This window comes from Diuraphis noxia, unplaced genomic scaffold (assembly GCF_037042655.1).
Source record: "Diuraphis noxia isolate RWA-SAM2 unplaced genomic scaffold, SU_Dnox_SAM2 contig0001, whole genome shotgun sequence".
NCBI classification, from domain to species: Eukaryota; Metazoa; Arthropoda; class Insecta; order Hemiptera; family Aphididae; genus Diuraphis; species Diuraphis noxia.
The window spans coordinates 32,037,865-32,063,189 of NW_028301711.1; the positions used below are offsets into that span (position 1 = coordinate 32,037,865).

The 25,325-nt window shown below is 28.5% G+C and overlaps 1 protein-coding gene across 9 annotated transcripts; it reads right to left on the reverse strand.

Annotated features, from left to right (window-relative positions):
- Positions 1-1,022: 1,022 nt before the first annotated feature.
- On the reverse strand, positions 1,023-9,544 carry LOC107172558 (E3 ubiquitin-protein ligase RNF185-like). 9 transcript variants are annotated; one of them, XR_016189478.1, is made up of 12 exons: positions 9,254-9,451; positions 8,999-9,154; positions 8,790-8,937; positions 8,560-8,720; positions 6,739-6,870; positions 5,819-5,873; positions 5,642-5,753; positions 5,393-5,553; positions 3,612-3,818; positions 3,455-3,516; positions 3,191-3,368; positions 1,023-1,335 (listed from the first exon to the last, which is right to left on the reverse strand). XR_016189478.1 is itself a non-coding variant. In XM_089216265.1 (9 exons), the coding sequence occupies exons 4-9, from the start codon at positions 8,796-8,798 to the stop codon at positions 5,456-5,458; spliced, it is 567 nt and encodes a 188-aa protein (XP_089072391.1). In that variant the 5' UTR covers positions 8,799-8,937; positions 8,999-9,154; positions 9,254-9,363; positions 9,423-9,544; the 3' UTR covers positions 4,066-5,455. The 9 variants fall into 9 exon arrangements, 6 of the variants coding, with proteins under 6 accessions (XP_089072391.1, XP_089072393.1, XP_089072390.1 ...); XR_016189479.1 differs by having other exon boundaries at positions 2,915-3,368; XR_016189480.1 differs by lacking the exon at positions 3,612-3,818.
- Between the last annotated feature and the right edge of the window lie 15,781 nt (positions 9,545-25,325).

Here is a 25,325-nt window from a genome sequence, read left to right on the forward strand (position 1 = left end):
TTAGAACACACAAGTACAAATTTTTTATTACGCCTATGAAAAACAGATATAGCCTATATTAAAGTGAAAACAGAAATGTGATGTGCTTAAATAATGAATTGTAAAAAGATAAATGTCCGCAAACGAGTCATACACGTAATTTTAAATACATTTATTGATTTTACTATTTGTGGTATCAGATGAGGCAGTAAAAATTGAATCAATTTTATACTTCAGCAACTTTTTTAGAAGGAAAATTTATTTTTATTACTATTATTTTTCTGAAGGGTGAGGGGGTTGTCTAAAATTTTTCAGAAATATTCTGAAATGTAAAAACACATCAAAATTAAAGAAAAACTGTCTGACTTGTATGACAAACCTGTTTTCAAAAAAATTAATTTTGTTTTTTGAGGTAATCCTTAAAATATGAATGTGTAAATTAAAATTACACTGAATGTTTAAATTTACATTTTCTAAACTCTAAACTACTTTCAAGTACTATTATTGAAAAAAATGCTTATTCTGCCAAAAACTTGACAATTTAATACAAGTCTTTCTCTTAGTGGAGATCAAAAAAAAAGTTTAGCGTAAACCTCAATTTTTTTTTAAGTTCGCCTAAAGTTCATAAAATTTATCAAAATCCCAATAATTTGCCATTTATTTTGTTAAAAATCATATACATTTCTTATACGAATATAAGTTTTTTAAATTTAATACAAGATTTCCTATACTATGTTAAAATCTTTGAATCAGACATATGTGTTAGGGGAAAAACAATTAACGAGAAATAATTTTCTTTGTAGAGTAGAAATATCAAGTAAAGTGCTACGTATTATTTTATTAAAAAAAGTTATGTATATAATTTTAAAAAATAAATTCAACATAATTTTTATTGAATTCACTGATAATTCATTGAAAAAAAACAGACGTATTTCTAACCATATAAATATTTACTTTAAAGCAAATAAATTTAAACTATTTTTAAAGAAGTTTGATTATGTTAAGTATGTTATTAATAGTTATGGTATAACTATACCAAATAATTTCAAAAATAAAACTTTATATTATATTGTAAAATTATTGTAATAGTTTAATCATATCAGTTGGATAGTTTATCCAGCCCAAAAACAGATTTATGCTAATAAAATAAAGTTAACAATAAAAAAAAGTTGTACATATAATATATAGGAGGGAGGTGGTAGAGGAGGACCAACTAACGTCTTAGGTAATCGGCATTGGCTTGATAAATACTTCTAAAACATCTTAAAAGATTATGGTCTTTGCTTAACTATTCAGTGTTCTTCTTATTACCACTGTGTAGGCAGTATGTTTCCCTCTAGGAGTCTTATCCCAAATCTAAAAAGTAAATATAACCAATAAGATTAAATATAATTAATGATACTTAATTATTGTTATTTAAGTTTCATCTCAATTATTATTGACCTTATGGCTTATGGCTTACTGTTAGATTTATTCTTACTTGTAACATCTTTGAATAAAAAAGGTTTTCCAAAATTCTTTATTTTTCTATGAATATACATTTAAATTTAAAAGATTTTTATGGAACAACATTTAAAAAAAAACTAAACAGTTTAATTTGCTTAAGAAATCTGCAAACTTGTATCATAGTTACTAATGCATATTGTTTGTATAATAGTATTATATATTTATGTTATAATATAAAAGGTATTAGGCTTTCTATGTTAAGCAAGTGTGTTGTATTGACAAATAAAATAGATAAATGTTATAATTTATCAAGCAGTTTAATATTTTGAATTTATTTAAAAAAGTTAATTATGGTTTGTTAAATAATTATGCGATGCAGTGTGGAAGCCACATTGATTTTGATTGTTCAACCTTCCCCTTCCTCAAATTAAATTCCTCTATAGTAAATATATTATTTATATATGATAACTGTAAGAATTTAATTTAATTTAAATTAAACCTTCTTTTCATAATCCTGGCTATGCCACTGCTAAAGATAATAATTAATATATAATTTGGTGCTAAAAAAATTTTTTTTATAAATTAATAAAAAAAATTTCCTAAATCCAAGATTTCAGAATTCAGAAGTTGGTTAAAGAATGACTGAATAATTATTTGTACTTATTTTGATGGCAAATACAGTAATCAGTAATCAAATCAGGTCCAACTTGAATAAACCATATGTTTTGTATGTTTTAATAGATATTAATTAAAACATACGTGTAAATTATTATGCTTTCATTTTTTTATTATGCTTTCATGATAAGTCAATAACACACTTAAACTAAATGTTAAACATTAGTTTTAGAGATTATGGGGTTTCTGATAGCTATAAATAAATAAAATGTTGGTGAATAATTGAATAGAATTGAGATAAATGTTAGGTTTCATTTAAATTTTGTAATTCATAGAAATTAGTAATTAATGATAAATAGTAAAACATTTTTAAAGCTAGCCATACACGATACGGTTTGCCGGAGAGGCTGGACTGCACAGTTTTTCCGGAACGTGTGTGTTACAAGTTTGCGCAGTTTTTGGAGACTGTGCAGGCGGCCGGAAAAAAATCGAAAAAAGATTCTTTTGGCCTGCGCAGTCATGACTGTACAGGCATACCGGATCATGTATGGCCGTATGTTGGTTTTAGCTGAGGACTATTGGCCGGAAAGCGTGTGACTGCTCAGTCCTGCGTATCCGGCAAATCGTGGCGTGTATGTCGTCGTCGGGAATCGGTTAAAACTGTGCAGGTTAAACTGCGCAGTCCGACCTCTCCGGCGAACCGGATTGTGTATGGCTAGCTTTACAGTGGCATAAAATACAAGTATCAATTCAAACTGAGTAATTGAGTGGGTCAATGGGATGGTGGTATGTGAAAAGTGAGATGTGATATATTGGGTGAGGGACGAGGATTACTGAATACAGGTACTTATACTATGTTTGGTGTAATATTTACATCTTATTGTAACTGGAAATTTTTATCACATAATCTTCCTGCATCTAACAACCTGTAACTGGCTGATATCAGTCCCAAACTGGGCCGTAGAAGGCAGAAAACTGGACTATCAACATATATTACTATGTTTTTGTCTTAATATAATTATTTTTAAAATATAAAGATTAGACACGGATGTTTTTTTCTGGGCGTCATAAATTTAATATTTTTATCAATTGCTTTTAAGAAGTTAATTAAAATTAATTAAGTATATGTAATATAGTATGAACAACATACACATGGATATTATCCATTTTATAGTTTAACATAAATAATTATTATTATGGCACTGTAGTATTGAAAAGTTTTTCAAAAAACATCAGTAAGTCACTGAGTTCAGCCACTGTATGTGTTTTCTTATATCCTGATTGTATTTTGTTTTTCGGATATGAACGTGCCATTTCTGTTCTTTAATCTAGCAAAGTAAACACAATTTTGAATAGCACAACTTTAATATCAAAACAAATAATGTTTATTAAAAATAATAACTTGAACACTTACCATGAGATAATTAATTAATTTTTAAAATTTTTCAAAGAACTGATTATTAACAATTAGCTTTTCTGAAAAAAAATTATGAATACGTAATTATTTGATAGAGTAATTAATACCAAAATGATTATACATAATAATATTATTCTTTTCATGTTGGACATACTAATAATTAAAATGTGCATTAACATATATTATAATTTTATATGCTTTGTTATTTAAGTCAATGCAGAATATTCTGGCTACTGGCTAGTGCATGGCCTTGGATATTTTGCCATAACATGTCATTAGTTGGCACACACATAAAGACAATAAAGCAGTCATTTGAAGCATCGTATGGTTGAACAATTTTGTGTAACAGAATTTTAACTCACTAAAAGAAGAAAATAAACTTTGTGTTTACTCAAATAAAATATATAAAATATAATCATATTATAAAATTATTTTGCAATTTGGTTTTGTTAAGTAAAATATGTTAAGTTTGTCAACTACTAAATTTGATAATTTACAGGTGTGAAATAAATAATCAACATTAAATAAATTTCTCTAAGGGAAATAAATGGTTAGGTTGGTAGCCCACGGTAAATTGTATACGGCACAAAGAAAAAAAACTGATAATATTAAATATTCTGGTGTTATAGATTATTATTTAATTAATATGTTTATTGGTTTTATGAAGGTCTGCAATTTTGATGGCCCTCAAACAATTACAATATTCTTAATTTAGTCCTTCAAAAACATTTATCTTCCCTGTTACCCTTTGAAAATATCTGTGTAAATTATTGCTAACAAAATCAAATTATATAAAACAATGATTTAAAAATGTTAATAATTTTCAAAAATATATAGTGTTTTTCAATAAGTTAATCACATAATATACAATATACATCATAAAAAAATCTTCGATTAATTAACTGATAACCAATGTACAACCTTTTTAGTTTCTAATAATGATCTACCAAATGGAAGTATTTAATATTCTTAAGATAACATTTCTACATTTTATAATACTCATGATTAGTTGTTAAGTCCTTAAATTTCAACATTAATGTTTATATAGATAATCTAATAACACACAATTCTTAAGTTGTATATACCTCATGTGCTCTGTCTTACTAATACACAAATAACATGGGTAAAATTATTTTATTTTACATTCAAAAGAATCCTTCTACTCTGTTATTTTTAATATTAACAAATAAATGTATGAATATTCTTGAGGACACAACAGGGTTATTTTGATATATAACTGATAAATATTTTATATCAAAGCAAAATGACCATATTAGAATTAACAGTATATTTTTAATTTTAAAATGTTTATATTAGTAAGACATAACATATGAATAACATACAGGTATTATGTTCTTATATGTTTGAATTAGAAGATATGAACAATAAAACATTTATTATTATTTAAGTAGGTAAGATTTAAAATGTATAATATAATGGATGGGATGGACATAATAATAATAATAACAAAAAATGTTTTAACATAGTAAATCATAGAGAATTATTATATTTTAACTAACTAAAACAATACCATTATATTATTATAAATAAACCATCATTATTAATAATACAATATTCAAAAATATTAAATTAACTGTGACATTTAAAATAATTATAACATAATACAAATTACAAATCAATAACTCCAGATTTAGTATAGATTTTAAATCAAAAGAGAGAACTATTCAAATTATTGCTGGTATTGTGAATATTCTTGACAAAATCATGGCTAAAATATTCGTCAAACTGTTATAAAGTTTAATACTTAAGTAATCATATCATAAAAAATAATATGACTAACAATAACAGTTAAAATGTCAGACTAAGTATCAAATAGTACAAATTGAAGTAAATTTGGAACTTATAAAGCCAATAGATTAGGACAATTAGTGAATTAAAATAATATATAAAAAGAAACTCTCATTAAGTGCTTACCACGGTAGTTCATTGAATGATAGAATAATATTTAAAATAAAAAGAACATACTCTATGAGTAAATCATGCTAACAATAGCCAAATAATAAATATTACTGCAATCCATAAGAAAAGTTTTGATAAGTATTGATCATCTTGTTGTAGTTGATTACCAACTGGAACTAATTAAATTTATAAATTAATTAAATTTAACAAGTTTAATCTATTAATGAAATCAATAACTCAAAAATGTAACTGTTGTGTACTTACTTCCATGTAGACGATCAGTGAAATTAAACGATGTTAAAAATCCAAAAGGAAATGCTCCTATTCCAAATGACAAATGAAAATTACCTTCTCCAAAGCTAAAAGTGGGTAAACTCTGAAAAAATTAAAACCAGTTTCATATGAATATGAGAAATAAAAATTTGTATGTTGATGACTCACATTATTAGCATCGGATTCTGTTCTTTGACCAGCCGGCCTAGGTGGCACTTTATTTCTGAAACATAAAAATATATTTAACAGTGAACACTGAATTCATAAGTATTATTTTCAAAAAGAAGTGAAATTGTTTGTTTGTAATGAATGTAAAATTCTTTCACTCATACAAAGCTAAATACTGTTAAAGACTTTAACTTAAAGTAACATCCTAGGTTAGGTTAAAAAAAAAATGATAGACCTTTAGGTTTACGTATTAGGCGTAATCTTTATAAAAATAAACCTAATCCAATTACAAATAAATGTGCAATGTTATGATTTACGTATCAAAAATAAAACTAAAATCTAAGCTAAACCTAATTATTTTTTTTTAAGTTTTGAGCATCACTAAACCAGTAAGTTAAATAACAAATTTAAAATAAAATTTGATCATATAAGTGATGGGTTTTCTTACAAGCAACAAAGTACTCGATGATAGCTATCTTCTATACTTATATATATAAGCAAATATATGTTTGATTGCATTAAAAATTTGAGAAATTGTTGAGTACATTTCCATGAAGGTTTCCAATATATTTCAATATGAACTGGGTTACATCAAAACCGATTAATTGTATAAATTGTTCATTTTTTCCAGGGCAAAGTCAGATTATATAAGCTATATAAAACACTACTGAATGGCACTTTGTATCCAATCAGCCATTGGTTGGATGTAGTAAAAATGAAACTTTTGATAAAACTTTGAAATTTTAAAGTAAGAAATTATACTTAGTATCAAAGTTGCTTTTTTTTAAAAAAAGTAATGTTACTTACCCGACACTGCAATTTATTTATTATGTATATTCTTATAAAATAAACAATATGAAGTATGAATAATAAATATTAATTTAAGTTATTAAAAAAATGCATTTAGCATTTAAATTTACCTAGGATCTTCTTGTTTGGAATTTCCTCGTCCGTAAATTGGTATTACTTTATCTTTATTTATAGCAGCTTTGCATACAGGGCATACTGCACGACTTGTTCGAATTTCTAACCATTGATGCAAGCATGGCCAGCTATAGTATAAAATGTATTAGGTTTGAACTACATAATATTACTAAAATGTATTAAATTATTGAACAATAGTATTTAGTAATTACTAATACAGTCGAGTAGCAATAACATACATTTTTTATTTTACTGTCCTCAAGGTTAGTTTAGGTCAAATTAGAGTTAGGTATCTCAAAGTTATTTTTTATCTATCCTAAACTTTGAGTTATTGCGAATTGATTCTAATTATGTATAAAGTATAACAGTGAAACTTTGACAAGTTGTAATTCAAGAGAAGCTGAATTTTTTCAAGGTTTTCGGCTTAATAGGGTAAGATTAGGTTAAGCAAGGGAACAAGTTATTTTGATTTATCGAGGTTTAACTGTAGGTACCAAATACTAAACAATAAATTACCTAAAACATAAATATGAAATTAATTTTTAGGAAGCATATTACCAGAACATACTATACCCTATATTTACTGTTGATAATAATTGTATTAGTTTATAAATATAAAATTATCATCAAACTTATGAATATCTAATTAAATGTTCTGTAATTAGTTATAGAAAAATTTAAAATATATTGAATAAGGTAACCATTCCAATCACTATTTTTAAGCACTTCATTTCTGTCATGAATAAAGTGCAGATTTTTATGTTAATACAGTGAACGCTACTTGTATGACTTACAGGTATAAGGTTCAGTCGCTTTAATAGGCTAAAAATCATCTAGAACGACTTGGACATATCAAAATACATTATAAAAAAAAATTATAATAAGTTATAACTTTATAAGATACACAACTTTATTTATAAGACTCAAATTTTGTAAAAACATAAGGTAGAAAATAAACAATTTTGATTAAAATTTAGAAATAAATTTGTTCCCAAAATACCATATTTTGGATAATTATTATTGGTTTTGATTCATGCTAGATATTTTGAGATTTTTTTTCCACTTAGTCTTTAACAGGGGTGGCCACAACGAGGCTCGCGAGCCGCATGCGGCTCTTAAATCAATTTCGTGAGGCTCTTGAACCAAACTTAGACTAAAATTAAAAGTAAATAAATGTTCCTTCATTTGTTTTAAAATGAAAAATGTATCTTTATTTTGTAAACATTGCTTTACAATGTGTGGCACACCTCGAATTAATTTTATAAATTTGAGGCACCCAAAGTTAAGGTTAGTGGCCACCCCTGGTCTATAAGAATAATTTGGTTATAAGGCGGTTAAAGAGAACATTGTGATAAATAAGATGAAATAGGATTACTATTATTGATAAACCTATGTTTTCCAAAGGGTGTACCATGTAATTGTAAAGGGGTGCCAAAGTTGCTGTGTATCTATGTAAGTGTTTTCTTTAACTACTTATTTTTGAAAAGAAGTTAGGGAACTGCTTTGGTGACTAATTGTTATGGTTGGTCAGTTTGTTTTTCTATTCAGTACTTTTTTGTTGTTCATATATTATGATTTATACTAAAATAACTTTTTGGTAAATATTTCATGGAATTTTAATATATTTTGACAAAAATAATATAAATATTTATATATGAAAATCCACACCTAAATGGTTGATGATTCGTTATTTTAATTGTATTATTTCAACAACAAATAGTGAAAATAAAATGTTTACATATATAGGTATCATACAAATACATATAAACAAACATATATACTTGTCAATATAATTTTCATTTAGCAATAGTACTAACCAAAACAAATGTCCGCAAATACTGACAACTGCGTCTCTTGCGCTCTCCAAGCATATGTTACACTCAAACATGTTATTCTCATCATCTTTGTCATCACTTTCTTCATTGCTTGTGTTCTTTTGCGAAGAATCTGACTCGTTGCTAATGGTAGCCATCGCGTTCTAACAGGTTCAAAAATAGACACTTAATATCAAAATTTAATAATATTGTAACATCATGCCTAGTAATACCTCATACATTAGAAACAAATCGCACTCGTAACAATAACAAAAATTCAGCCAATTAACATTATCCGTAAGTTAATTGTTCGTAATTGATGTATTCAACATTATAACTACCTATAGTTTTGATTATCTCCTGTATTAACTTAAACCATTCCTACGTACATCAAGTTTTACGTGATTAATGAAAATGTTACTATTTTGTTTTTTATACTTACGAGTTATGGGTAGAATAATTATGTGAACGTATTTTGCACAATCTGTTCTTATATCTTATGCACTGTAATAATTTCGACAAAATATAGTTTACGGTTTTACGCCGCCACGCCGGACATGCGATCTGGTCTTCGGCAAACGTCAACAGGCTAGTGTCGCTAGTGAATAGTGAGTTATAACTTTATAGTTATGAGCAATTGAAATGGAACAAAAAATATTTTGTAGTATTAACTATTTGATAATGCATTAATGCTTACTTCTATAGCCAACAGGACAGGACAGGTATCGATGGCCAATGCAATGTGCATTGTGCACCAGCCGGCAACCACCAACGCTTTACGTAGTACGGCTCTACTGCGATCCGAGACTGACAACCAATAAAAATAAATATAATATTATGGGTAACAAAAACAAAATATCATGTACCTTTCTCTGAGAAAAAAAGCGGTTTCCGTCTATCACTATACAGATTACGGACTACCAACTATAGCAATACTTATGCTAGTCAGGCCGGGGTTACTGATCAGAAAAATAAACCGTTCGTAAGTTCATACCAGTAAAGTTTAAATCATGGTAGAGGAAAATTATGTGCGGTCGACTTGGAATAAACAACTAACCGGTGTACCGTCTTGACGTGCTACGACGCTACGAGTAAGTTCGATTTAATAAATGATAATAATAGGTCGGCTCGGTACGTTTCACCGGTACGGCGGTACATCGCAATATCTCATATTATTAAGTGACTTTTACTTCTAACTTCATTTCCCCCCACAGCAAATCACAAACATTATTATTTTATCATATTATGTTTAATTATTTTGTCCTAGGACAGATTTAATTACCAAATATTTCCATAAATACAATAAATTATAGATGTATACTTTTGATCATTGTCTATTTGAAACAATTAAAAGATTATAACTTATAAGTAATGTTAAAAACAAATAGGTATTAAAATAATCACAGTATTTTACAAAAAAAAAAAACCAATGCAATTATAGTACTGAATCAGCTATAATTAGGTAATTATTAATTACCATTTAAGTCTTAACATTTGTCGAAGAAGCCAAAATGTATTATTACCTATAGTCAATTTTTAATTAACTCTCTTCACACTCGTGACTAGCCACTACAACCCATTCAAAATAATTTTTGAACCACTTCTGTCTGTTTTAAGAACTATTGTCTTGTCTTATATTTTATTCATGTGAAAAAACATTGCTAACAGCATTTTATTTTTAACAGTTATAGCTGTTTATATGTTGTAACCACTAAGTCACTTAATGTAGTCATGTAGATACAATTACTGATTTGAATAGTTTTGATACGAAAGCTTCACACAATACATGTTGTATAATAATTGTTGTAATACTTTACAATAAGGTTATATTAATAGTCTAAAGCTAAATCATATTGATGGAGTTTTGGACACAGTTTTAAATTTCAAAGGTTACCTATCCTACCTATATAATATAACACATAATGCAGTAGACTTAAGTTTACAGTCAGTGCCGGATTAACCACCAGGCGCGGTAGGCACGTGCCTACAGGCGCCGCTTTTGAGGGGCGCCAAAATTTAATATATTTATTGAAAATTAGAACAATTCTAAAAAATATTTTTTTATTGTATAAATTTTATATTAAAAAAAATATACAATATAATAATTTAAATGAAAAATTAAATGTAATTTTAATGATTATATATTTTATTATCACCGACAAATTGTTCTGGAGAGCGATCGTTTTCATGAAACGAATCAAAAATTAGTTAAGGTATACTACTAGTGCTGAACTCTTAAATTGTTTAGCATTACTAATCATAGAAAGTGAACTCTTAAATGAAATATCATTTATTAATATAACAAAAGAATTCTCTGAATGTAAGACTAGAAAGTGACAATTTGTTTTATAAAATAAAGTAGTAATAATTAAAACAAATTTGTGTTGTTTTTTTATTATGTATAAGCTACAAATTTAATTTAATCTAATTTATGATAAAATATTGTATTTTGTATATCTAAAGTGTAACCTAGTGCTAAAAGAACAATGTCTCCCAGCATCCCCTCCCAAATTTGAATACTGTGTTTACTGATAATAATGTTAAATAAATACAATATTATCTAGTATAGGTATATTATTAATTTTATAATCCTATGCACTTACGAATAATTAGTATATTATGTTAGGTACATAATATTTACTTTTACTTTCAAAGGCCTGAGTAGGGGGGGGGGGGCGCCAGAAAAATGTTTGCCTACACTCCTACAGGCGCAAAATATCTTAATCCGGTACTGTTTACAGTACTACATAATTCAATAATTATGGTGATATTAATTTAAGTTATTGTATACTTTTTAGATTTTGTTATGTGTTTTAGTTTGTCGATAACAGTAGTTTTTTGTTGGTTTTTTAATAGTATAATTTATGTTTGTTAAGTCAATTATTCTCATTGAAAAATATATTGTTGCATTTTATGAGTAGTATTTAATAATACATGTTTTATGATTATAAATATCATATACACCTAAATTATAGATGCTTCATCCTATTTACTTCCTATCATAGGCGTGCGCAGACCTTCATTGCAGATGCAGCATATAAAATTAAGCAGCCCATTTTTTAACAATCGGCCAAATAAATGTTGAATAGTCAAAATTATAATTATTGATCATATTATACACAGGCAGTGTTATTGTTACCTAAGTGATTATAATAATATCATTTTTGTTTTTAACAATTAACAAATGTTCACATACAAAATGTAGGGAAACATTTGTTCACTGCTTTTGAAAACACCAAGTTACAATTACTATCAGACTTTATTAGTTATAATATAAAATAATTATATTATTTATGGTTCACATCAATATTAAATTATTAAATAATGAATTGCCCCGACCGGCCCAAAAAATGTGGTAGATGCAGCATATGAACCTTCTGCTGCACTCGTGCGCACGCCTATGCTTCCTATTTAATAATTATATTAATTCATTTTTTTAGTTACTACAAATCTACTATTAAATCAGTATTAACTGTCTGCAATTCATATTATCTCACACTTCTTCAGATAATCAAAACAAATTTTCAATAGATAAAACAATGTAATATGTATACCTATAGCCAACTTGATTCACTATCCTACCAGGAAAGATGCTGAAGTAAAAAATCGAATCATTTTCATTATCCTAAAGACTAAGGGAAGATAAAAGACACCAGAAAAATCAGGCGCGTAGCCAGGGGGGTGTTACAGGTGTAATAACACCAACCCTCAGCCGGGGTATACTTAATATTTTTTTATCAAGATAAAGATGCATCATAAGCACAAATTATCTTAAATCGTGATTTACACTTATTTATAAAAATTAAGTATATTAGTTTATATTACGTCATTACGATACCAATAATGTAAAGCACTAAGCCGGGATCCGGCATTAATTACTATTTTAGAATGTTCTGTGGCGTTTTATCGATTACTCGTTTCATGCATGATTTAATACCTATATCTTTTTATGCGGCGTGTAAGAAAACGTTTACAACTTCTTAATTATTGATTATTTGATTATCATGATGAAGTATCGTATACCTACGTAAAGTTATCAATTTTGTGTTTATAATTTTTTCAATTAATTTTGAATAACACCCCCCTCCCCTTAGACATTTCTAGCTACGCGCCTGAAAAAAATCATTACAAAATCACTACACTCATTGCTCAACTCAAAATCTAAAAATAAATTATACACCTAGTCGACTAGTCAGAATTATAGTTTTCATTTGGAATTTTGGTAGTTATACTTATAGATTACATAATACGTGTTATAATTAATTAACCAACCATCAAATAGAATATGGATGCATGAAATATTTTCTATTATTTTGAAGATAAAAAACTTACCAATGAACATTTCGGACAGATTATAGGATCTACGTATAATTTTAGACAATTATAACAAAAATTATTATGTGATAGTAATGGCCCACAAATGTAAGGTTAGTTTATTGTAAATTAATTAGATAATTTCATTACAATTAAATATATTTCATTATTAAATTCATTATTTTTTATACGAAAAGACATTAAAAAATTAACCATGGGTAGATAATAGCGATAATGCCATAATGGTACAGACTACAGTGTCCCTTCAGAATCTGGACGCGGCGCACAACGTCAACCACAAATTATCTTTATTTTCTATGACATCAACTACTAGTCTGGGACATAGTCTGTGTTCCATTTCCATCGTCTAACGGAGGGGTGGAAAATGTACCTACCTACCCGGGCTACCTTATTTCGATAAGGAATAGTTGACCAGGACGATATTTTCTTGTTTTATGTTTTCCATATGTAAGTAATATTTTTTGTCAATTACCAAACACAGTAAACATAACTATAAATCATTATAAATTATTAACTTATCAGTGTTTATGTCCATAGGCGTGCGCAGACTTTCATTGCAGATGCAGCATATAAAATTAAGCAGCCCATTTTTTAACAATCGGCCAAATAAATGTTGAATAGTCAAAATTATAATTATTGATCATATTATACACAGGCAGTGTTATTGTTACTTAAGTGATTATAATAATATCATTTTTTTTAACAATTAACAAATGTTCACATACAAAATTTAAGGAAACATTTGTTCACTGCTTTTGAAAACACCAAGTTACAAGTACTATCAGACTTTATTAGTTATAATATAAAATAATTATATTATTTATGGTTCACATCAATTTTATTTACTTATTAATTGTTATAATTTATATTAAATTATTAAATAATGAATTGCCCCGACCGGCCCATAGACTAATCAATCGGCCCAAAAAATGTGGCAGATGCAGCATATGAAACTTCTGCTGCACCCGTGCGCACGCCTATGTTTATGTCGTGAGTGGCATAACACCTCGTCCCATATTTTCGGACCATTTGAGTTCCAAGAATGCCGATAGCGCCGGAATGTTTTTGTTTCTACCACCTACTAACAGCTCGGTAGTCGGATTTTCATCATCCGAGTCACACGTTTTCCAATCATCCTCCTGCAGACCAACACAATGTTTGCACTCGTCCACAGCAAGGATGGCCGTTTCCCTTAATTGACATTCGTCGTCCTCAGTCAAGTGTGCCTCTTCCATCTGTCGCAGGCACTCAGTGTAGTTCTGCTCGGCCTGCTTGCAGTTCCCCAGTTTACGGTACATGTTTCCGGAATGCTGGTAAGCTTGTACCTAATTTCAGTAAAATTTACCTAAAATATTGTATTCATTATATTTTAACTTGAGTTTTGAAACTTGTGTTTTTAGACCGCACTCTTTTATTACTTTCTTTTTAACCTTGTGATATGAACTAAAACACAGACTATTATATAGGTGTCTGACTATACCAAATGTTTCCTACATAAGAAAACAAAACCTTTCTAATATGTTAAATAAAAAGAAATAACTAATAATTAGATATTTATTTAATATATATTTATAATATTTAATATTCTTTAAAATTTTAAATAATTAGTCAATATTCATTATTCAATAGTAAATTATAAATTATAATAATATAACATAATTTGAATTTGGTGCTAAATATGTAAGACCAATGAAAAGGTCGTATTTCCCTATGGTTTTTATTTAAAGTTAATATGCCCCCGGGTTCCCCCATACAATAAAGAATTCAATAAAATAATAGGTATATTATAGACTATAGTGTTTACTAATAGACAACTTAATTATATTATTAAATTATCAAAGCCTTATACATCTATAAATAATCTATAGATATTATAAAACTGGCCTTGCGGGTCGTGAGTATTATTCACAGATTTCTATACTAAAGGGGGTTTATACGGCGACAGTATTATCGACTATCTAGTCGCGTTAGATAGTGTGACAGTACTGCCATGACAGTTCTTTAACATTGAAACATCAACTGTCGCCGTCACCGTGTAAACGCGGCTTAACTGAGGTACTCATATATTATTTACATTTTTATCAGTGAAGCTCGCATGGGGACGACTGTCATTTTGTTGGTAAAATATTGGTTTCAAAATGTATAAGGAATAAATGGAATATATTTTTTTTAAAGGTGAAATAAAATAATAATGACAAAATGATCTATATAAAATAATAAAAATAATTTTGTAATAATAATAATAATAATAATAATTTTGTTTTGTTACAAACATCAAGTCTAGAAATAATAAAATACAATACAACATAAACTGATACCTATTTACCATAAATATATATATATGATATAGGTAGTATACTATTTGCCAATCAAAAAAATGATGGAACCCGGCTTCAACTAATGCCCCGAGTTATACTATCTAGTTAGTACCTATAGAAGTCTGTAGTAATTTCTACTTCTAGTTTTGTGAATCTAAAGTCTAGATCACGATTATCAAGATGAAAATAATAATATAGACATTTACATTAACAAAATGTTAAATACAATGTTTTTCCAAAAATGTATAGATCCAACTCTAGTTTTATTCAAATTACTTACTAATTGCTTAAAATTCTTAATTTTAAAATTAGCAACTGCATAAGATTAGTATATATCAAATATATGATAAAATAGGTATTCATATTAAATACATATTGGAAAAAAAATACACGTTTTATTAAATAAAATATTTTATTTATTAGCAGCTAAAATGTAGCTTAGAAATTTATAGATCACGATTGTTTGAAGGCAAGCTTGAATAGTAGAGGTACATTAAGATTATGGTTTAAAAATAAGAAAATAGGTTGAGAAGGAAAAAGATAAAAAGAGTATGTTATTATATAATGCTTCTAATGCAGTGGTTCTCAACCGGTGTGCCGCGGTACATTACTGTGCCGCGAGATTGTCTAGGTGTGCCACGAGAAATGTTATTAAATATGACATTTTTTTTTTTAAAGCAACAAAATAATATTTTAAGAACTAAATTATTTAAAGTAAACAAAGGAATATTATATCATAAAGTTAATAGATTTTTAATTATTAGTGAGAAACTTGAGCTTGTCGTTTCGTACACAAAAGTTCAATACGTGGTCGAGTTGAAGACAAGCAGACACGCATTCTCTGATCAACGGAAAGAAGCCTCACCCGTTTTTTTGTTTTTTATGTTTGTTAGTGTCGAAAAGCCTAACTTTCCGATGTTGTTGTGGATGTCAAGTGCGTGAGTGTGCCGTGAAAACTTGTGATGTATAATAGTGTGAAACCAAGTGAACCAAAAAAGGTTGAGAACCACTGTTCTAATGCACAGTATTATTCAAAAAAGTACAGACGAGAGACGACAGATCACAACAGAACATATTCTGCATGTTTTAACTGCAGTTAAAAAGCAGTACACACTAAAAAAACGTGTAACAAATGCTTTTACTAAGATTCTTAATAATCTTAATGTAAATGTTTTGAATTAAATCATGAATGATGATACCAATTTTTTAACTAACTAAATTGATAAAGTAGCCAACGGGAACATGGCCGCCACGTTTTTGTTTACATTGAAAGTGTCCCTTCTGATTTAATCTATTCTGTGCTAGAGCCTACTTGTCTGACAGGTAACAACCAAGGATTTAAACAAATTCAATGGAGACTAATACTGGACAGTTAACTGGAGTTTATCAAACCCCGATGTATATGTATCGGCTCCAATGTACCTGGTTTTACACTTAAATTACGATAATGGATCATCTTAAACATAATATTTGAACCGGACATAAAAAGATGTGCAAAAATGCTATATAAATGAGACATGAAAGACTCCCCTGCTTGTGATTGTGGTAATCAATCTCAAACAATAGAACACGTCATAAATTATTGTACGATCCATGCTTTTAACGAACCAGTCAACGAAACCCACTATCCCACATGTTTTGAATGCAGCTTTAACCTTAGATAATATACTTACATAATATTTGGCTTTAACTTTACTCATCACTTGAAATTCTCTTATGGAAACTTAACCAGACTACCTAGAGTTAAAAGCTACCATGTTACCATACCTATTATGTTTTTATTAATTTTATTCGTATTTTGTTAAATTTTATTTAAGTGTATTTGTTGTAAACGTTGAGTTAAAATGTTTGTTAAAATTCCATACGATAATAATAAGTTTCTTCTGATTATTTTGAAAAGTACAGAAAACTTTTTACTTACCACCCAGAATCTATGTATTTACGAGTTTATATATTATCTCGTATATACATTTGTTAATCCGATTTGTTATCATAAACCTCAAAGTGAAAGATTGAACATTTATTACTGCTCTTAAAATCTAAGGTCTAAGGCGATCTTAGACATTATACGTTTTTATCAGTGGCGGTTTATCCCAAAGATAAGCCCGTGTGCAAAACTAAAAAAAGGCTCCCCTTTATTTTTTTTATTCTAAATAATATTATAGTTATAGATATATAAATTCCACAAGGTACTTTCCGTTTTTATTAAAATTTCAATTACATAAAAAATAAGATGAAATTACGTCATACAAATAAAATAAAATAACATAATATATCTATTAATAATGATGAAAATATAATAATAATAATAATTCAATGGAAATTTCGTGTGCGTGCTTTTTTTCTACAAAACTATTAATTATTTCTTTTAAATTTAACTGACGATTTCGATCGTTTTCAATAGATAGAATTCCAAGTCCGCTTAATCTTTCTTCACACATTGTGCTCCGTAAATAATGTTTGATTAGTTTTAATTTTGAAAATAAACGTTCCGCTGTAGCAACTGTTACAGGAAATGTCAAAAATAACATGCATGCTGTACATATTTCAGAAAATGTTGTTGCTAATGTGGGGTACTCTATAACAAGTAATTCAGTAATTGCTTTTACCGATGTTCGTTTTGTAATTTCTTCTTTAAAACAAGATCTGAACGATAAAATTTGACCAGCAAGAGCATTAGATAAATCAGAATCATAGTATTCTACCAATTTATTAGCGGAGATATATATTTGTTCGTCTGTTAAATTAATCAACGGATTCGGTTGAATAATTTCAAATATTTTGAATAAATTATTTAAACTGGTAAAACGTTCTTTTAGTTGCATTATTGCATTATGCAATGTTAAATAAAATATATTTATTTTAAAATGTTCTTCTGCTGAAGTAAAGCAATAACCTTGGAGGATTTCGTCATAAAATCGTTTTACTCTTCGGTTTCTTTTTTCTTTAAATTTTTATGATACACCCCATTTTTTTGTTATTTCTACTGCTATTTCAAAAAAATCACTGTATTGTGACCTGTATTCTTGAAGATTTATCAACGCAGAATTAAGCAAGGAAACTCCCGTGCTCAATTCTTGTTTAGGAGACTTAAGAACTTTTGATACAACATTCACAGTTTCCAGAATTTTGCCAATGAAAATTACATTGAATATAAATTGAAAATCTTCCATATGAACTTTTAAATAATTTGCTTCAAATATTTCGTCTTTATTTTTGCTTCTAAGAATTATTCGCGATAAACATTTTAAAATATCAACGTAACGATGTCGAATAGCTAATAAAGAATCATACCTTGATGACCAACGAGTGGTACATATTCTTTTTAATGTAATTGAAATATCAGATTACTCTGAGTCTCTGAAGATAAAAGTAATTGCCAACGTTTAATACTATTTGAAAAAAATGTATACATTTTTTCCACAAGTCCAAAGAAATTTTTACTTCCGTTGATGAATTCATTGCATCGTTTAGAACTAAGTTCAAGTTATGAGAAGCACAATGGATATATGTAGCCAATTTTTGTTTAGATTTAAACCTAGCCTGGACACCTGAATATACACCACTCATGTTGGCAGCCCCATCATACCCTTGACCACGAAGTTTTGACAAATTTAAATTATTTTTTGTAATACAATTAATAATAGATTCTTTTAAACCAACACCTGATTGATCTAAAATTTCTACAAAGCCAATAAATGATTCATTTATTTGTAGTGTCTTAAGATTACCATCAGAGTCTAAAATAATCGAAACGTATTGAATAACTTGACTTAGTTGATCAATCTTACTAATAATATCTTGAGTAGTATCCATTATGACAGAAAAAAAATGGTGATTGGTTAATACTTAAAATAATTTGTTCTAATATCGTATTTGCGAGTAAAGTAATTATCTTATTTTGAATAGTGTTACTTAAATAATTTGCTGTGTCCTTACCAGCTAGCATACTCAATAGTTTTTCGGTTTACCAATATAGGATCATATTTTGAAATACGAGTAATTATTGATCAAAAATTGCCTTTATTTTTATTAAATTCTGTTTCTTGGTGACCTCTAAAAGACAAGTTGGATGTAGCTAATGTTAATGTGACATTGATAACCCGATCTAATACTTGTCTCCAAAAGTTACATTCATTTTGAATAGATAATTCCATTTCTTCGAAAATTGTTTTATTTAAGCGCCATTGTTCAAATATAATACAAATACAACATTTAATATGATCATTTGAATTATCATGACGTTTAATATTTTGAGTAAGATGTCTCCAATTATTACTTCCCGTAACCCAAGATGAACTAATTCTATCTTGAGTAGAAAACAACCAACATCATTGGCAATATATTTTATTTAAAGTTATGAGTAACAGCCATGTACGTTTTAAAGTAATATTAGCCTGATTTGTAAAATAATAAAATTTTTCTGAAACTGATCTAGAATTATCACTGTCAGTTGGAAATGAGCCCTTAGGCTGACAAGGGCCTTGAGAAATGATAAAACGTTTTTCTTGGTGGCTGAGTGGTTCTTTAAAATGAACTTTGTCGGTAGGAAAATTATATTAGGTTCAACATTTTTAGTATTAATAGTATCAATACTAGATATTGCAGTTGGCTCTAAGGCAGAATTACTAGCAGTATTAATCGTATTTAATAAAATACCCGAGTAATCAATATCTTGCTTTTTCTGTTTCTTCGTGGTTTTGATTTAAATATATATACATTTTCGGCATCCGCTTAACAGATTCTTCTTTTTGTTTTTAATTTTCCGTTTCGTAGCACCACTAGCAGATTTTGATGCCATTATAATAATAATTAATAAAGTTAATATTTTATTGAGTATTTTGTAAATTATTTTGAATAGACTCTAAACGACGACACATGAGACTATGAGTATCACAAAATAATACAACCACGCAATACGTTAACGAAGCGAATAGCAATAATATTATTATTTAATCGTGTAAATCTATGTCATAGCTTAGACGTCTGTATATGCACATATGAAGATAAAGACTATAATACGATGGCCTATAAGCGACAAGGCGATAACAAAAAACCACGGGAAACAGATTGCTATAAATAACGTTTAGTCGCCGTCACAGAAGTACAACAGTACATCACGGAAATACATTATCTATTTTTATAACAATAATATACTGATAACTGATATCAGATTGAGAAAATGAGAACCATTTGAAAATGAAAACTATTTTTTTATTTTTTCGTAAATAACTGTATTTATTTAATTTTTTTTTTTGTGGAATGTTAAACAATAATGCTCTCCCCCCAAGACGAGGGCCCGTGGCATTTGCACACATCGCACACATATATATGACACGTCACTGGTTTTTATGAAAACAAGTAGTTTTATAGTTATCTATAAATTATAATCATATTTTTTAAAGTTGGAAATCTTATCTTATTTCATCGGTAGAGATAATGTTGATTGCTGGTTAACCTCAAATGTTGTTCGATTTAATTTTAATAATTCAATCCAACGACTTTTTTTTATTATTAATATTAAACCTTCATGAAAATATAAATACATAAAGCCCGCATGAAGGATTATTATAATTTATAATGACAATAATAATAATAATAATAATAATAAACCTTCATCGGCAAAGCGCCAGCAACAATATTGTCGTTGTTTGTGCACATTATAATATATATACCTCTGAAATGGACCCCTCTCCTTATGTTTTTGACGTGTTCTCCTCGCTTTTTCTATCCGCCTCCCCTATAACACACACCCCAACTCACGCAGCTAATAATCATAACCGTTGGATTTTTTTTTTCGTCCCTACCATCATCCGTTTATATTATTTATTATTTATACTTCTCTCTACTCACAAACCACCCTACCCACCACAGAATACACCCCACCATCACAAAAAGCTCGAATACGTATAATATATATATATATTATATATTTGCATTTAATATACGTACTCACTATTATTATCGCGCCGTTAGAACTTATATTTCTCTCTTTTTTTGCATTACTGCCGCCATTATTATTTCTCTTCACTCGTCGCTTTCTACATTTTTCTTCACCTGTCCTTTATTCAATTTATTCTTTCTGTCCTTTATCTCATCTACAATCTACATATTAATATATTAGGTATAATAAATTACAGTATTATACTATTATATGTTATACTTAAAACATTTCTACACATAAAACATAATATATTTTATAAAATACCTACTGCTGTGAGATGTAATATAATATAATTTAATTTAATAATATGTATACAATATACAATAAAATGATGTGTTTATTCCATAATCTATCCAAATTAAAAATATCATCTGTGTGTCCACTGTGTCCAGGATAATCTTTTAATCGACTTAGACCCGTTCTTACAATCTCCGGTTAAGTGTCGGTTAAGACTAACCGGTAGAATTCTATCGGTTAACTCATGATAAATTCTTCCGGTTAGTGTTATCAGGCACTAACCGAGCATTGCCTTAGCCGATTTTGACGGAATTTCCGTACAGGCAGGTTGATGATTTTGCAACGAGTGGTCTAGTGTTTACCCATACTCGCTTGTCATTTTTTTTTTTTTTTTTAAGTATCATTAATATAGGTAAGCACAACAGTTTAATATTATTTTGTATAATTCTGTTGACATCGGTTATACAGATAAATGTGTAAAAATGTACAGTTATATAATTATTTAATTTTCAGGTTGTCACAGACAAGAAAGTCTCCATTTAAAAATGTCATTCTGTTTGTTTGTAATTTTTATTTTCCCTGTTGAAGTTGGAAATTGGATAATACAGCTATATTATTATGTAATATATTATATATCTTATAAATACCAAGTTAATTTATTATATCAGACATGTTTGAAAAAATAATTTTTAAAGGTAATTAGGTATGATTTTATCAATAAAATTAACATTTAATACCTAATTTAAAAACAAACTATAAAAAATTTCATTTTCATTTTCATTTTTACCGTATAATTCGTGTGTAATAAGTATTCACCTACAAAATGAATAGTTATGAGTTTATTATGACATGTTTGATGTATTTATTAATAATGTTGATGTAATACGTTGACGTAGGTAGATTTATGTGACTGTTTGTATAAGTAAATTTGTTTTAATTATATTATTTTGAAAAGTCGATAAAATTAATCATAGATGTATCAATGTATAATTGTATATAAATTGCAATATTTGAAGTATAATATGTGGAGTATCATGTATCTTTGTAACATGAATATATATATCTTGTATCTAGATTTTAGATATACTAAATACATCATCAATTGAAAGATAAGATACTTATTTTTAAGTATCATATCCAACGGCAAATCATGTATAATCGGTAAGTACAAATAAAAGAATATATTGTACCTAGGTGAGTATTATAATAATAATACACACCGCGCCACCGTGGCTGTATATTTAATACATACATATATATATATATATATATAGAGAGAGAGAGAGAGAGAGAGAGTGAGAGACATTAGGAACCCATAAAAATGTTATTCCCTTGAATCGAAGCAGACACCTCGATTGTCGGCGCGCGCTGCAATCAAATATTAATTATAACAACATAACATACAGTCATACAGATATCTTTCTATAGTACCTATCTTGAATCATCTATTGATCAAAACTCAACCTGAAAACCTTTTTAAATGTAGAATCAACACGCTTTAAAATATTGTATTTTTATTAGCGCCAACATAGACACAGATAGGTATCGGCATTTGTAATTTTTCTCCTTTATTTATTTGAATCAACAGTTTATATGGGGAAAACGTAATTTTTTTATTATTTAAATTGGTTAGGTTATTGTTCTTCGTATTTCGTATTATTCAACATAATCCAGGAAAATGTATTTTATCTTATTGGACATTTGGACAGACGACGTCATAGTTGTATTGCTCTGTTTTTGTATTTGTTTCTATGAAAGTGTACATTTTTTTGTGTTACTTTACTCCTAGATAATACCTTTCTATAATGATTTATATATTTTTCTCTACTATTATTTTATACAGGCGGAGTTATTGGTACGACAAAAAGAGTGTTTGCCTATTAAATTATTATATTACCTACTAGGTGAATCCATGCCTTTCGTAGCCCGTTAAAAATCCAACCTCTTATATGTCTCAAACTGTGTGTTAAATTACCTGTGGTTATGCTAGCAGTATATTTTTATACATATAGCTAGATAAAACAGCGCCGGCGGAAGGGCAGGGCAGAAGGGGCAGCTGCACAGGGCCCCGCCATTTTAGGGGCCCCGCGCCTAAAATGGCATGTAATAATTTGTAATACTATAAATTTGTTTTTAATATTAAAAATACAAGTCCCATCTGTAGTGGTGCCTCGTGGGTTTTTAATGAAGTGCATATCAAAAAAAAAAATGTAACCAATATATTATATTACGAATAATTTTATGAATATTTAATTATAATTTCGATAGAAATCAGAAATGCGATTGTTGTTTTAAATTTACGATGATGATTGATGAATATTATCAGCTTATATAATAATACGCGTGAGAGTAAAAATAAATTATAAGACTGACTAACAACGTCTAAAATAATTCGCTGAAAACAATGTAATTTATTATGTGTACATCAATTCCAATAATTCAATTATAACCCGAGTTGCGTGTTTTTCTTTCCGAAAATACGTATAGTTTATCGTATTATTATTCATTTATAGTTGAAGAATGATTGTGTACTCCTTATCTTGTATGTGATGGGTGTCCGCATGACCACGAAGACACAATCGGGGTGCACTTTCTGTTGTCATTTCATTTTTTTTTCATTTTAGAGTTTTAAAAAATAAATCCAAATTGAAAATTGTACGTTTAATATACTTTGTTTAATTGTGTACATAAAAAATAAAATATTTTTTAGGGGTTATGTAAAATAGAAAAAAATGTATTTTTCTTCTTTAATTTGTATAGGGCCCATGAAAAAAATCTGCCCTGGGCCCCGCAAAATTTCCCGCTGGCACTGAGATAAAATATACCATTTTTATATACATAGATATTCAATTATCATGTAATGATATGTCGTTAATCGTTATGTGTGTACGTAAGTACACAAAAATACATATTATATATATACCTACTTCATAATAATAGCAAAAATAATCATCGTATACATTAATACAGTGTTTCGTTTTCCTGCAGTAGCGTGATTTTTGTCCCTATGACTTCCGACGACGTGGCGACGTGGTATTTCATTCGTTCGTTAGTTTTGCCGTCGGGGTGAAAACGTCGGCGACGGGGCGACGAGATGGAAAAAAAAGTGTACCGCTCCCGCGCCACGCCGGGGAGTAAGTATGTACCTGGTCGCCTAACAACGAGCTTTAGAACGGACGTCGTAGAGAGTGGAAAAACGAGAAAACGACGACAGCCGATTACGTTCGAGAATTATTATTACTATTATTATTATTAACTCTGCGCAGTTCTTATGCCGACATCAATTCTCTATCCGTCCTCTTTTATTCTTATTCCGTCGTAAATACCTGACTACATATATATATATATATATATATATATATTTATTTAATACTTTAGTCCCAGTACTTCTGTTTTTGTCATATTATTATATATATATATTATGCTGTGTCCCTGCGGGGCGAAGGGAAAGGTCGCCGGAAAAAATTCTACCTCTATTTCATGTTTCTCGGAGGAGGAGACGAGTTTTTTCTCGCTTATTTTCGTTTGTCAACCGATTCTACGGGTTTTATTCGCCCAACTATATATAATAATATTTTATTATTGGGTATTTTTTCCCGCCCCTTTATTCACTTTCCCACACGTTATGCTCTTGTTTTCCACCACTCATTAGTCAATAGTACCTATAAAAATATTATTATACTAAACGCGTGTTAATAATAATATATACATAATGCGCGGTCTATTGGCTGTGGAGATTTAAAGAGTAAAAAAAATGGTATGGAAATCTATGCGATAATTAATTTTTCTCTTTGTGTTCAATACACTCGATATGATACCATCGCTGCTGCACGTTTTAACATATTATTATGTTTACCGCTGCATTCTCTATCAATAAGTATCGGAAAAAAAAACAGAAAAAAAGCATTTAAACAATGATTTTCATATTTCAATAT